General features: G+C 46.2%; 1 protein-coding gene across 2 annotated transcripts in view; it reads left to right on the forward strand.

The window, feature by feature from the left end:
- The first annotated feature begins 1,547 nt into the window (after positions 1–1,547).
- Positions 1,548–12,431, forward strand: part of SUFU (SUFU negative regulator of hedgehog signaling) — a 112,131-nt gene continuing 101,247 nt past the window's right edge. For both annotated transcript variants that reach the window (XM_044916589.1, XM_044916590.1), the window contains exons 1-2: positions 1,548–1,800; positions 6,272–6,406. In XM_044916589.1, the coding sequence (XP_044772524.1) occupies positions 1,619–1,800; positions 6,272–6,406 (317 nt within the window). In that variant the 5' untranslated portion in view covers positions 1,548–1,618. The remainder of the gene's footprint in view (positions 1,801–6,271; positions 6,407–12,431) is intronic.

Here is a 12,431-nt window from a genome sequence, read left to right on the forward strand (position 1 = left end):
ATGAATAAAGAAAATGGAGGTGAAGAGAAGTTATGTGTCACTACTTTCAAATGAGGCCAGAGCATTTTTCTCCAGATTATGCAACCCCTACCCCCTTCAAGTTGCTGGGACCCTTTAGTTAATAGCATTGGTAATCAGGACTTCCTTTTATTCCTTTTTCTTGGAATTCCTTATTGTACACAGGAAAATAATTCTCAACCAAGTGCCTCAGGAATTAAAAATTCTCCCAGGGGCGCCTGGCTGGCTCAATCGGTAGAACATACGACTCCTGATCTGGGGGTTGTAAATTCAAGCCCCACATTGGGTGTAGAGATTACTTAAAATTAAAAAAAAAAAAAATTCTCCCAGTTACAGAGAGTGAAATGTAATGGGAAAGAGCGGTCCATAGTAGATAATGAATATTGGGGTTCCTCAAGGCAATCTGCATACATCTGCATAAAACAGAACAAAGAAGAGATTGTCATAACTAAAAGCATTTATTAAAAAATTACCAAGTCTTGGGGTGCCTGGGTGGCTCAGTAGGTTAAGCGTCTGCCTTGGGCTCCGGTCATGAGGTCACGATCTCGGGGTCCTGGGATCCGGCAGCAGGGAGTCTGCTTCTCCCTCTCCCTCGGCCCCTCCCCCTCACTCGTACACGCGCGCCCTCTCTTTCTCTCTAAAATAAATAAAATCTTAAAAAAATAAAAATAAAAAATTACCAAGTCTTTTTAATTAGTCCTAGTTTACTTAACTCTTCCTACTCTTTAACAGGACTTCAAAATAAGTATTTCAACATACGACCCCTGAATTTGGCGGCGTTAGTTGTCAGTAAATATCGTAAATGGACATTCAATGACGGTAGGAAACATTCAGATTTATAATCTATTGAAACTAAAATCACACTAATGGATGAATGAATCAACCCATTATTGTCAGATTTATGCTTAAATTCTTTTTTTTTTTTTTTAGATTTTATTTATTTATTTGAGAGAGAGAATGAGATAGAGAGAGCATGAGAGGGGGGAGGGTCAGAGGGAGAAGCAGATTCCCCGCCGAGCAGGGAGCCCGATGCGGGACTCGATCCCGGGACTCCAGGATCACGACCTGAGCCGAAGGCAGTCGCCTAACCAACTGAGCCACCCAGGCGCCCTATGCTTAAATTCTTGTTAGCAGCGTGTCAGCAGATGACAAGCCCTTTGTCGAACTTCCCACTGCTTTCGTGGGACCCTAGCACCTTAGGATGTCTCAACGTCTCTATTTGAACCTGGGTTCCTCCTAACACTAGGGGGAGGCCAAGAGTCTTGGGACACCCCCAACACCAGGAGAGGGAGGCAGGACCTATTGTCAAGTCACGCCTTCCCCACCTGTGACTGGCACAGACATTACCCAATGGATACCGGGATAGGGCGCGCCGACGCCCCGCCCCCTTGAGCGCCCCGCGGCCCCCGAGGCACCCTCTGGCCGTCTCTGCGGCGGCTACGGCCTGGGCAGACGGTGCACCGTGCGCAGGCGCGGAGCCTAGACCTCGCTGCAGCCCCCATAGCCTCGGGGAGTCGCACCCACGGAGTCCGCCTGCTGGCGCGTCAGTGCTCTCCCCTCGTCCACCCTCCCCGGTCCCCCCAGCGCCCTTCGCGCCCGGATGGCGGAGCTGCGGCCTAGCGGCGCCCCCGGCCCCGCCGCGCCCCCGGCCCCTGGCCCTAGTGCGCCCCCGGCCTTCGCCTCGCTCTTTCCCCCAGGACTGCACGCCATCTACGGAGAGTGCCGTCGCCTTTACCCTGACCAGCCGAACCCGCTCCAGGTTACCGCTATCGTCAAGTACTGGTATGCTCTGGGCCGCGGGGAGACGGACAGGGGCGGGCTGGGAAGCGTTAGAACCCCGGGGGCGAAGTCATTTGCGGGGGAGGAGGAGGTGGAGAAGAATGGTTAAAGCACTTGGAAGGAGGGCGTCCTGCTGCGAGGGAAGGAGTTAAGGCTGAAGTTGGGAATGGGGACAAAGGGGTTAACGGAGCCTGTGGGTAGCGAAGGGTTAACGAGGGGGGGAGGATGAAGGGTTAACTGGGATTAGGAGAATAGAGTGAATTGGGGGTGTGTGTAGGAGCGGGGGGGTTGCGATAGGAGAGAGGGAACTGTAAACGTGGTGAAAGGAGGGGGCGCCTGTAGGGGGTCATTAGTGGGCGAGGGGAAGCCGGGGGCGGGGGGCGGCTGAAGTGGGATGGGGGAGGCGAGGCGGGGCTTGGGGAGCGTATGAGAGGGCTTTGGAGGAGTGCGGCTGGCAGAACTCAGAGGGCTCGAGACTGCACAGGGTACGGGGGGATTTGAGGACCCCCGCTCTCCCGTGGGTTAGGAGGGGAGCAAGTTTCGAGAGTTGTGCCTGTGACGAGAGGAGGAGGAGGTCTCCTTTTGATACCTTCCCCATGAGCTCATACGTCAGTCATTTCGGTGCTGTGCTTTTGCGTTTGAAGTTTCACGGAGCAACTTTTCTTGATAAACTTTGTGCTTACTCGGCACAGTTCTCTTTCTCCAAGCAGAGCTTCCTCTGGCTGTGCAGCTGCTTTGCTTTAGGACATTGGCTAGAACAGAGGCAGGGTCAGGGAGATCCATGGTTTGGCTCAGGATTGAAGGGGACCACCGTAAATAATGAAGATCTGGGACTTGGACACGGAGCAAAGAAGTGCAGCGAGATGTTAAGAGGAGCTTCCTGGCCACAAGCTTCAGGATTTAGGCAACAGTCTCTCAGGGAAGCTGAGAATAACCCTCAAGTAGCTCTGTTAAGGATCAGACCTGTTTACAGAAGGGCTGCCCTTGGGGTAGGAATGGTCCTTTCTTGTTTCCCATTCCTGTTTGCATCCTGTCTCTTTCTACATCCTCTGGGCAAGACAGGTGTTCGAGGGACTCTGACAAAGAGCCTGTCTTCATGGTTTTTCTGGACCAAATTGAGGAATTGGTTGAATCTGTCCAGAACTGCATTTATGTAGGCACTGTATTAGATGATCCCCTTCATTGAGTTCTGAAAGACTGTTCAGGAAGCAGCTTGGAATGTGGCCAAAGGGGCAGGTAGACCCAAAGAGGGAGATTGGTAGAGTGGATGTCTTTGCTGGTTACCTCTCCCTTTAGGACTGAATCTTCTCCAGGATAACCTCTTAAGTTCCTCCAGAAATGGCAGAAACTAGACTGTCTAGGGCTGAGGCTAGTTCCCTGTGTCAGTGGGAGGGTGTGAAGAGACTGACAGCATGGAGGGCCTGGGGACCAGCCCCCTTCTATGGGAGGGCCATGTCTGATAGCCAGGAGGAGGTGTGGCCAGCGGTACAATTCTCTTCTGTAGGCAAACTGTTCTTTGGTTGAGGGCAGTTTTTGAAGAGAGCTTCTGAATGAAAAGCAGCTCTTGATAACTTAATGACCCATTCTCATTGCACGTCTATATTTAAGTATGTATTGCAATGAACTGTATTGGATTGTGTCATGAGAAAAGCGGGCCAGGTTCTACGATGCTATTTGTTCAGGCCTCATTTGAGTGTATGGAGAAATCCCTACACAGACTTGGGCACCCAACTGGCCATGAAGGATAGAGTTTTTCTGTCACCCAACTGGCCATGAAGGATAGAGTTGTGTGTAGAAGATATTAAAGCACATGCAAAGGACTAAGACTGATTTGGGCAACTTTCTTTTTTCTTTTTTCTTCTTGCTGCAAGCTTGTTAACCAGGCAGGACTTATCTTTAGAGATGGGCCAACATGTAATGACTAATAAAGAGCACTTTGTGAAATTAGAAATGCTGGCTAGTTGCAGAAAAATATAAGAAGGAGCAGCTGAGAGACTGGTTCTTTCTAAGATTTGGAAGGGTTTGCCTAAGTAAGATTCTGAAATCAATTCATTGATATACCTCACATTTGGGATCCCACAAGGCCTCACTGGCAGTTTGACTGACTAAGGCTGCCTGGGTCTGGTCATGGCCCAGGGTCCCTTGAGATTCCTTTTCTTGTGACAGAAGGTTGGCTCTTTGGCTAGTGGACCCTGGCCAGCTGGGACATCCTGGCTGAAAGCTGAGACTTTAGTAAGCAGGGTGCAGAAACACGGAGGCAGAGCTTATACCCTGGAGCCACAGTGGTCCTGCAACTGGCGTGTGGAGTGAAGTTAGGAATTCAAGGAAGTAAGTTCAAGGAAGAGCATCAAGGGTTGCTCTGGGTCCTTGGATAACATCTTTTTCTAAGTTCAGATTTTTTTTAAGATTTTATTTTTATTTATTTGAGAGAGAGCAAGAGAGCATGAGAGAGGAGAGGGTCAGAGGGAGAAGCAGACTCCCTGCTGAGCTGGGAGCCTGATGCGGGACTTGATCCTGGGACCCCGGGATCATGACCTAAGTTGAAGGCAGTTGCTTAACCAACTGAGCCACCCCCAAATGAGAGTAACCCTCAAGTAGCTCTGTTAAGGATCAGACCTGTTTACAGAAGGGCTGCCCTTGGGGTAGGAATGGTCCTTTCTTGTTTCCAATTCCTGTTTGCCCCCCAAAATATGATTATTTTCTATATACTCATCTGTTTCCCATCAGGTTTCTGAGTAAGTAGAATAGAACACTGTACTTGGGGACAGGGTTAATTTTGTCTGACTCTTGGTTATTCCTTGCAGTTGTAGTTTTAAGGTAAAGGCCCATTCCTTGGTGCAGTATCTCCTGAGAGAGGGCTGCAGGGGTATGGCAGATGGAGCATGGAACTGTGGATACAGTTTTGCCACTGTTGCTGGATGGACCTAGGCTGTAGGAGGGGCAAGATTGGGAATTTGCAGGAGGAAACCGGAGCAGATATGGAGTCTGTAGTCACTCTGATCTGTTATGGGGTTCTGCAGCTATCGGGTGGTTGCTACCTTTTTGTTTCCTCCTTCCCCCAGCAAACTTTTCTATATTCAACTGGTTGTGGAAGTATTCAAATGATTTGGCCAAATCAGAGTTAAGGAAAGACATGGGGATTTGTCCCTTTTCCTAATCCACTCAGTTGAGATTCTTAGCTATTTGTAGCAACTTTCTTACAAGTTCTATAAATAATTTAGCATTTCCTAGCAGAGAATAAGGATTTCTATAAAGGCAAGTAATACCCTGGCAAAAGAGGATGAAACCAGACCTACTGGTTTTAAATACTATTTAAATTGCATGGTACTGGCACTCTTGCTGGGATCACATGTAACATGTCTTTTATTTGGTTATTAGTGTTACTTCAGCGTATGATCCCAATTGCAAAGTGCACTCCATCCGTGTCCCAGGGGCAGGCAAAGTTTTTTGCAGTCTGTGGAACAGTCAGATGTCCGAGGCAGCTCAAATGCAGAGTGTTTGTGGGCTAAATGCAGACTTCCTTCCGCTGATGGCTTCCATTTAGGCTGTTTCTCAAGTCTACCAAGTTTCCCTATCCATTCTGAAGAAAAGCAGGACCCCCCTTTTTTTTTCTTCTTTTTTTTAAAGAGCACTAATTGCTCTACTAAAGGAAACCCTTATGGAATTAAATCCTCAGAGTGAGCTAATGACTGAATCTCTTCCTCAGCTGCTTCTCTGTTGGAATTATGGGGGATGTTTAATGTGGTTCTCAGAGGCCCCAAATCATTTACTATTCCAGCTCTACCTTTGAGGTGACAGTCTCCTGGGATCATCTCCTGGATGCAGGTGCTCCCAAGGCTCAGTCCTGCCTGCTGCGGTTCTCTGTGCAGGGCTAGCCTAAGTGTGGCTTTTGTCACTTGCATGAGAAAAGACCAGCTTTGGTCTGTGGGGTGCAGGCTGGGGTCTGGAGGCATTGGGTTTGTTTAGAACAAACTGTAATTAACATAGGGCACAATATAGTCTTTCAGGAATTAGCTGTGTAAGAGGCAGGAGTGGAGCTGAGCCTCTGCTTCCAGGAACAATGCCCATTGAGGATGCTCAGGATGGTCTTTCAACAGAAGCCAATTGATTGACTAATGCACCTCTTGCCTTGAAGCTTGGCATGTTTACAGGCACCATGGAAGAGAGATAATTCCTGCCAATCCCATTTGGGATTGGTAATTGGAAATAGGAGGAAGTAAAGGGGTAACCACCTAGTCTGTTTTATTTCTAAAAGAGGTCCTGCATGTTGGGGATCGAAGGGAGCCTCTTGTGCTTATGGAATTGGGCACTTCTAGCTGCCCATCCCTTGTTCTTATCCTGGAGGTGTGGCCTCCTTTTAGTCATCCCAGGTTCCTCCAGGATGGGGTCTTCAGATTTGTAAGGCATGACCTCTTAGCTTCACATTGTCTGCTTTCAGGCTCACACTGACTCCGCTGTGTTTTGTCTTTTGCAGGTTGGGCGGCCCAGACCCCTTGGACTATGTTAGCATGTACAGGAACGTGGGGAGCCCTTCTGCCAACATCCCTGAACACTGGCACTACATCAGCTTCGGCCTGAGTGATCTCTATGGTGACAGCAGAGTCCATGAGTGAGTGTATGGCACTTGCCCATCCTCCACCTGTCTGTTCCTTAGCCTTGAGCCATATTTCTGGGATTTCCCTGAGCAGGGGTGATAATGTCATAGTTCTATGTGGTTGGCACTTCTCAGGTAGAACCTCTGGGTTTCTACCCTCTGCTTGTATCTAGTTGCGCCAGAGTGATCCAGGTCAGTACCTGAACTCTGCTCATCTGGTGCAGGATGGTGTTGATGATGAGCAAGTGTTCTAAAACCATTAGGTTTTTCCAAGCTGCTCTGCTGTTTGAGCTCAGAGGACAGGCAGAATAGCTATGACCCAGAATTTGAATTGATGCCTCTAGGTATACTTGTTTTTTTCCCTTCTAGCTTGTAGTGAAAAATCTGAAACATAAAACATAGTTGAAAGAATTTTATAGCCAACACACAAATACCCACTACCTAGATTCTACAATTAACATTTTACTCTACTTACTTTATCATGAGTATATCCATCTCTCTCCCTCTCTTGATCTTACTTACTTCCTTGTAACCTGCAGTTATCTGTGCTCAGCTTATCCATAGTACATTTTTTATTCTAGTCTATCTCCCATTTTCTGCCCTGTATACTTCTAAATCCTACCTGCCTCCCCTATGTGCCCCTATAACCACTGAATTTAGACAATTTTAATATTAAGTTAAACGTCAACTTAGTATTAAGTCAGCTAAAACCATAACAGCAACACTAATAATAATGAAAGGTAACATTTCTTGAGCATTGATTATGAGCCAGGTATTCTTTTAGTCACTTCGCATGTATAAACTAATTTTATTTTCATCACAACCATATAATACTGGTGGATACTCATATTTGCCCCATTTTACAGATGAGGAAACTGAGATACAAAGAGAGTCTATAACTTGCTTAAGGTCACACAGCTTGGAGGTGGTGGAGCCAGGATTCTAATGCAGGCATTCTGGCTGCAGAGTTCATGGTCTTCATGACTGTGCTCTACTGACTCTTGAACAATTATATCATGTCCTCGAGTAAGTTACTATCTGTAATTAAAAAAAAACACACAAATATTTTGTTCCATCTACACTCTTTTTTGAGAGGGGTTCTTTTCTTCAATTTGTTTTATTTTATTATTTAAGATTTTATTTATTTATTTGTCAGAGAGCACAAGCAGGCGGAGCGGCAGGCAGAGGGAGAAACAGGCTCCCCGCCGAGCAGGGAGCCTGATGCGGGACTCGATCCAGGACCCGAGCCGAAGGCAGACGCTTAACGACTGAGCCACCCAGGCGCCCTCTTTTCTTCAGTTTAAATGTTGTCTTCCTTCCCCCTCATCAGCATGGTTAATCAAAAGCTGATTCTATTTCTGTTATCATATCCTTTCCTGCTTTTTGCTTTTTGTCCTTTTTTGCCTCTTACACTATCTTTTTGGTATCTTGGTGATGATTACTTAGCATGTGTAGGTTGAAATACTAGCAGGGCTCTTCTTGCCCTGCCTCAGCAGAAGAGGCTGATTCTGGGGATGTTGATGGTATCATGATGAAGATGATAATCATCAGGGTTTTTTTTTGTTTGTTTGTTTTTTGCTTTGTTTTAGTTCTTAGTATCTTCCTTATCATCACATCAAATACTTTACAATCTTACCAGGTTCTTTTGTTATTTCCATTTTATAGGTGAGAAAATTAAATCACTTGAGGGGTAAATGAATTGGCTAAAGGAAAAGAACTAGGATTCAATTGAACTGTCTTGAGTCCAAAGTCTGAGCTTTTAACCACTAGAGTGTTCTACCTCTCTGATCACAGGTCCAACCCAACTTCCTCTTCTCTCTCGTTAAACTGGGGGCCCAGGCCTCATCTCCTTACTAATCACATGTCGAGAGCAATGCCTGGGCCTGCCTTTACAGCCTTCCAAACAGATCCATTGCAATGTCAGCAGAAGGCTTTGGGAACAGTGAATTAATCTTGCCTGAATGGGGACCGTGCAGTACAGTATTAATAATGGAGATAGAATAGCAAACAGATGTGGGCAGTAAAGGCACTATGCTGGACTTTACTGTATATTTTTAATAAAAACCTGCAGAGGGTATTTAGTGCAGTTAGCCTGTACCTTTTTGTTGACAGACTTATTCCAGTCAGAAGAATACCATTTCCTATGTGGCTTAAAGATTCTTACAGTATACCTGCTTGTCAGTGATGGGTCCAAAGCCCAAAGTGACATGAAGAACATAATTGAGAAAGCCCCATATTTCAGAGGGGGCAACCTCTGAATTTTAAAGAGGGCCTTCCTTACTGTTTTTCCACTTTTGAAAGTACCCCCTTATATGTGTGTCATTTCTGTATGATAAAGCACTGTGATACTCATATATCATTTATGACAATAGTAAGATCTCGATTTGGGCTGTATATCACCACTGGAATCTAGTGTTTTCTGGTATTATGTCCTACCACTAGAAGGACATGGAGAGAGTGTTCTTAGATATTTACCCAGTTTGGTCTATGTTGCAGAAGTCAAAAGTACATTTGTAATCGGCCCTTGTGCTAGTGTGACTGGTCTCTTCTCAGTCCTGGTAAGTTTCTTGAAGAAAAGTTTGCTTTTCCAAACATTTCATGTGGCAAGGCCTCTTTGAAACAGATTTAAAGATTCTTATTTAATTTAGTGCTTGAAGCTGAGGTCAAAAAGGTGAGTGTTCTACCATCCAGTTTATTTATTTATTTTTAAAAAGATTTTATTTGTCAGAGAGAGAGAGAGCGCGCCCGCGCACACAAGCAGGGGGAGTGGCAGGCAGAGGGAGAAGCAGGCTCCCTGCTGAGCACGGATCCTGATGTGGGACTCGATCCCAGCACCCTGGGATCATGACCTGAGCTGAAGACAGATGCTTAACTGACTGGGCCACCCAGGCGTCCCTACCATCCAGTTTAAATGCTAAGAAGTGTTGAACTGGAATTACGGCAAATGAATCTCTAGTAATGCTCTTCTTCCACCGTCTTTTGTCTTTCTATTCAGTGAAAAAAGGGCCCAAGCATTGGTTCATTTATTCAGCATACATTCCTCAAGCACCTATTTTGTTCCAGACACAGAACATCTTAATAGATGTTTTAGGGATAAAATGCCAAGACATAATTCCTATCTGCAAGGAGCTCATGTCCTAGAGGGGAGATAAACATAAAGAGAGGGTTATAGTACTGGGTAATAAATGCTACAATCCGTGGATGAAGAACATGATCTGGGAGCAGAATGGAGGGTATGACTTTTAGTCAGGCTGCTGAATTGGAAGAAGCTCTGGGGAGGAAGTGAAGTTTGAGAGGCACCTGTAAGCTGCAGGCCAGTAGGAAGGCAGAGGACAGGGGAGGATCATAGCCTGACACTCTAGGGACCAGCACTTACTTTCAGGTTTGAGGGGACTTTAATAATCTTCTGGCCTAGTGTTTCCCAGAACTTCTAGTGCTGCCTTCATAATTTTGGCATGTAGTAGATCATCTACTTTATGTTCTTTTCCAACTAACTCCCCTTTTGGGGTGCCTGGCTGGCTCATTCGGAAGAACATGGGACTTTTGATCATGGGGTCATGAGTTCAAGCTTCACATTGGGCGTAGAGCTCACTAAAAATCAATTAATTAATTAACCCCCCCTTTTAAAGGTGATATAAATATATTTTTATTAAAAAATTTTTTTAAAGATTTTTATTTACTTATTTGACACAAGGAGAGAGAGAGCACAAGCAGGAAGTAGCAGAGGGAGAGGGAGAAGCAGGCTCCCCACCGAGCAGGGAGCCCGACACGGGGCTCAATCCCAGGACCCCAGGATCATGACCTGAGCTGAAGGCAGATGCTAAACCGACTGAGCCACCCAGGCACCCCATAAATTAATTTTTATTTATTTATTTATTTATTTATTTATATTTTTTAAAGATTTTTTTTTTAAGGATTTTATTTATTTGACAGAGAGAGAGAGAGAGCACAAGTAGGCAGAACAGCAGGGAGAGGGAGAGGAAGAAGCAGGCTCCCCACCGAGCAGGGAGCCTGACGTGGGGCTCTATCCCAGGACCCTGGGATCATGACCCGAGCCGAAGGCAGCCGCTTAACCAACTGAGCCACCCAGGCGCCCCTATTTATTTATATTTTTTAAATTAATTTTTAAAAGTTAAGTCACCACCATGTATGGAAACCAGTATCACTTGCCCTAATTTAAAGGTAACTATGGAAATAAATGCAGCGATAACAAAGCAATGTTATTAAATTCTAGCTTAAGGCCAGCTTTCTCTTTGTTCAAGACATTAGCAAGTATGAGAGAGGTGTTGAAAAGATATGCTAACACCAAATAGAACCTGACCCTAGACATGATTAGAAAAATTGAAAGCAAATTATAAAGGGAACTTTTTTAATTTTAATTTTATTTTTTATTTTTTAAAAAGATTTTATTTATTTATTTGACAGAGAGAGACACAGTGAGAGAGGGAACACAGCAGGGGGAGTAGGAGAGGGAGAAGCAGGCTCCCTGCAGAGCAGGGAGCCCGATGTGGGACTCGATCCCAGGACTCCAGGATCATGACCTGAGCCGAAGGCAGTCGCTTAACCGACTGAGCCACCCAGGTGCCCTAAAGGGACCTTTTTTTAAAAAAGTATGATTCAAGGGCACCTGGGTGGCTCAGTTGACTAAGTGCCCAGTTCTTAATTTTGGCTCAGGTCATGATCTCAAGGTCATTAGTTGGAGCTCTGCATCCCCCTCCACTCTGGGTGTGGAGCCTGCTTAAGATTCTCTCTCAGGGCACCTGGGTAGCGCAGCGGTTAAGCATCTGACTCTTGGTTTTGGCTTAGGTCGTGATCTCAGGGTCATTGAGATGGAGCCCGGTGTCAGGCTTTGCGCTCAGTGGGGAGTCTGCTTGTGTTCCTCCCCTCTCCCCCGATTCGTGCTCCGGTGCACACTCTCTCTCTCTCTCAAATAAATAAATTAATAAGATAAATAAAAATAGAAAGTATGATTCAGTACTGTTATTGTCAGACAAACAGGAAACACTGATCTAGTTCATGTCCCTTAATTGTAAGTGGAGGAAAGTACAGTAGCCTACTGAAGGCCGTGCAGAAGCTAATGAGAGTGGCAGGGTCTCCCAGCGTCCCCACTGTTCTGTGCTCTCTTTCATGATTGGGGAGAAGCAAATGTATGGACATTGTCTTTAGCATAATTATATAGGCAGACTTTTTTTTCGGCTTTTACTATATTCCAGGTTAGTGCTAAATTCTTTTCATAAAGGTATCCTTTTATGTTATCCCCATAGTAATTCTGTGACACAAGGAATTCTTATCATGTCTTGCTTATAGATACAGAAATTTAGGCTAACGAACTTACTGCGTAGGTGGTGAATTAGAAGCCAGGTCCAGTGATCCCACAGTCTGTTTTCTGAACTACTGTGCTGGACTGCCTTTCCATTTTGATCAGTCACCAGCATTTATTGAATGCCTACAGTATGCCTCCTCCCTGTAAGATCTTTCCTTCTCACAGCTTGTCGAGGATAGGGACAAGCAGAAGTCCAGGGGTCCCCTAGCAGGCTTGCTGTGGGAGTGGGAAGGGACCCCCCCCATCCTGGTAGCCCTGAAGGAAGTGAAGAGCAGGCTGGTTGCCTGAGCCCTGGAATGGCCAGTTCCATCCAGGTTCTTTCCCTATTCACAGTCCCCAAAGGAAACAGGACAGGAGAGCACTTGTTTGGATTAAAAGGCTCTTAAGAGGCTCTTTCTGAAGTCCAAGAGATGGAACAAGTTCCAGCTCTGGGCAGCCACAGGGGAGAATGGAGTGCTTTTCTAGGAACCCTAAGGCCCCCCTCAACTGACTTCAGCGGCAGGGATTGTCCTGTTGCTCTCCCCCTGGACTTGGGAGGTGTGAGATAGCTGATCTTCAGCTGCCAGGCTGTCGGAAGCGTCCGGCTCTGGCCTTTCCCTTTGTGGCCGGCAGCTATGGCCTGGAATGTGGAGATTTGCAGGGCTGTGGAAGAGGCGGCTTCTGCACTGCTCTCTGTGAGGATTTCTGGCCGCCCCTGGTACGGCCAGCAGCCCTAGC

This window comes from Neomonachus schauinslandi, chromosome 6 (assembly GCF_002201575.2).
Source record: "Neomonachus schauinslandi chromosome 6, ASM220157v2, whole genome shotgun sequence".
In the NCBI taxonomy this organism is placed as follows: Eukaryota; Metazoa; Chordata; class Mammalia; order Carnivora; family Phocidae; genus Neomonachus; species Neomonachus schauinslandi.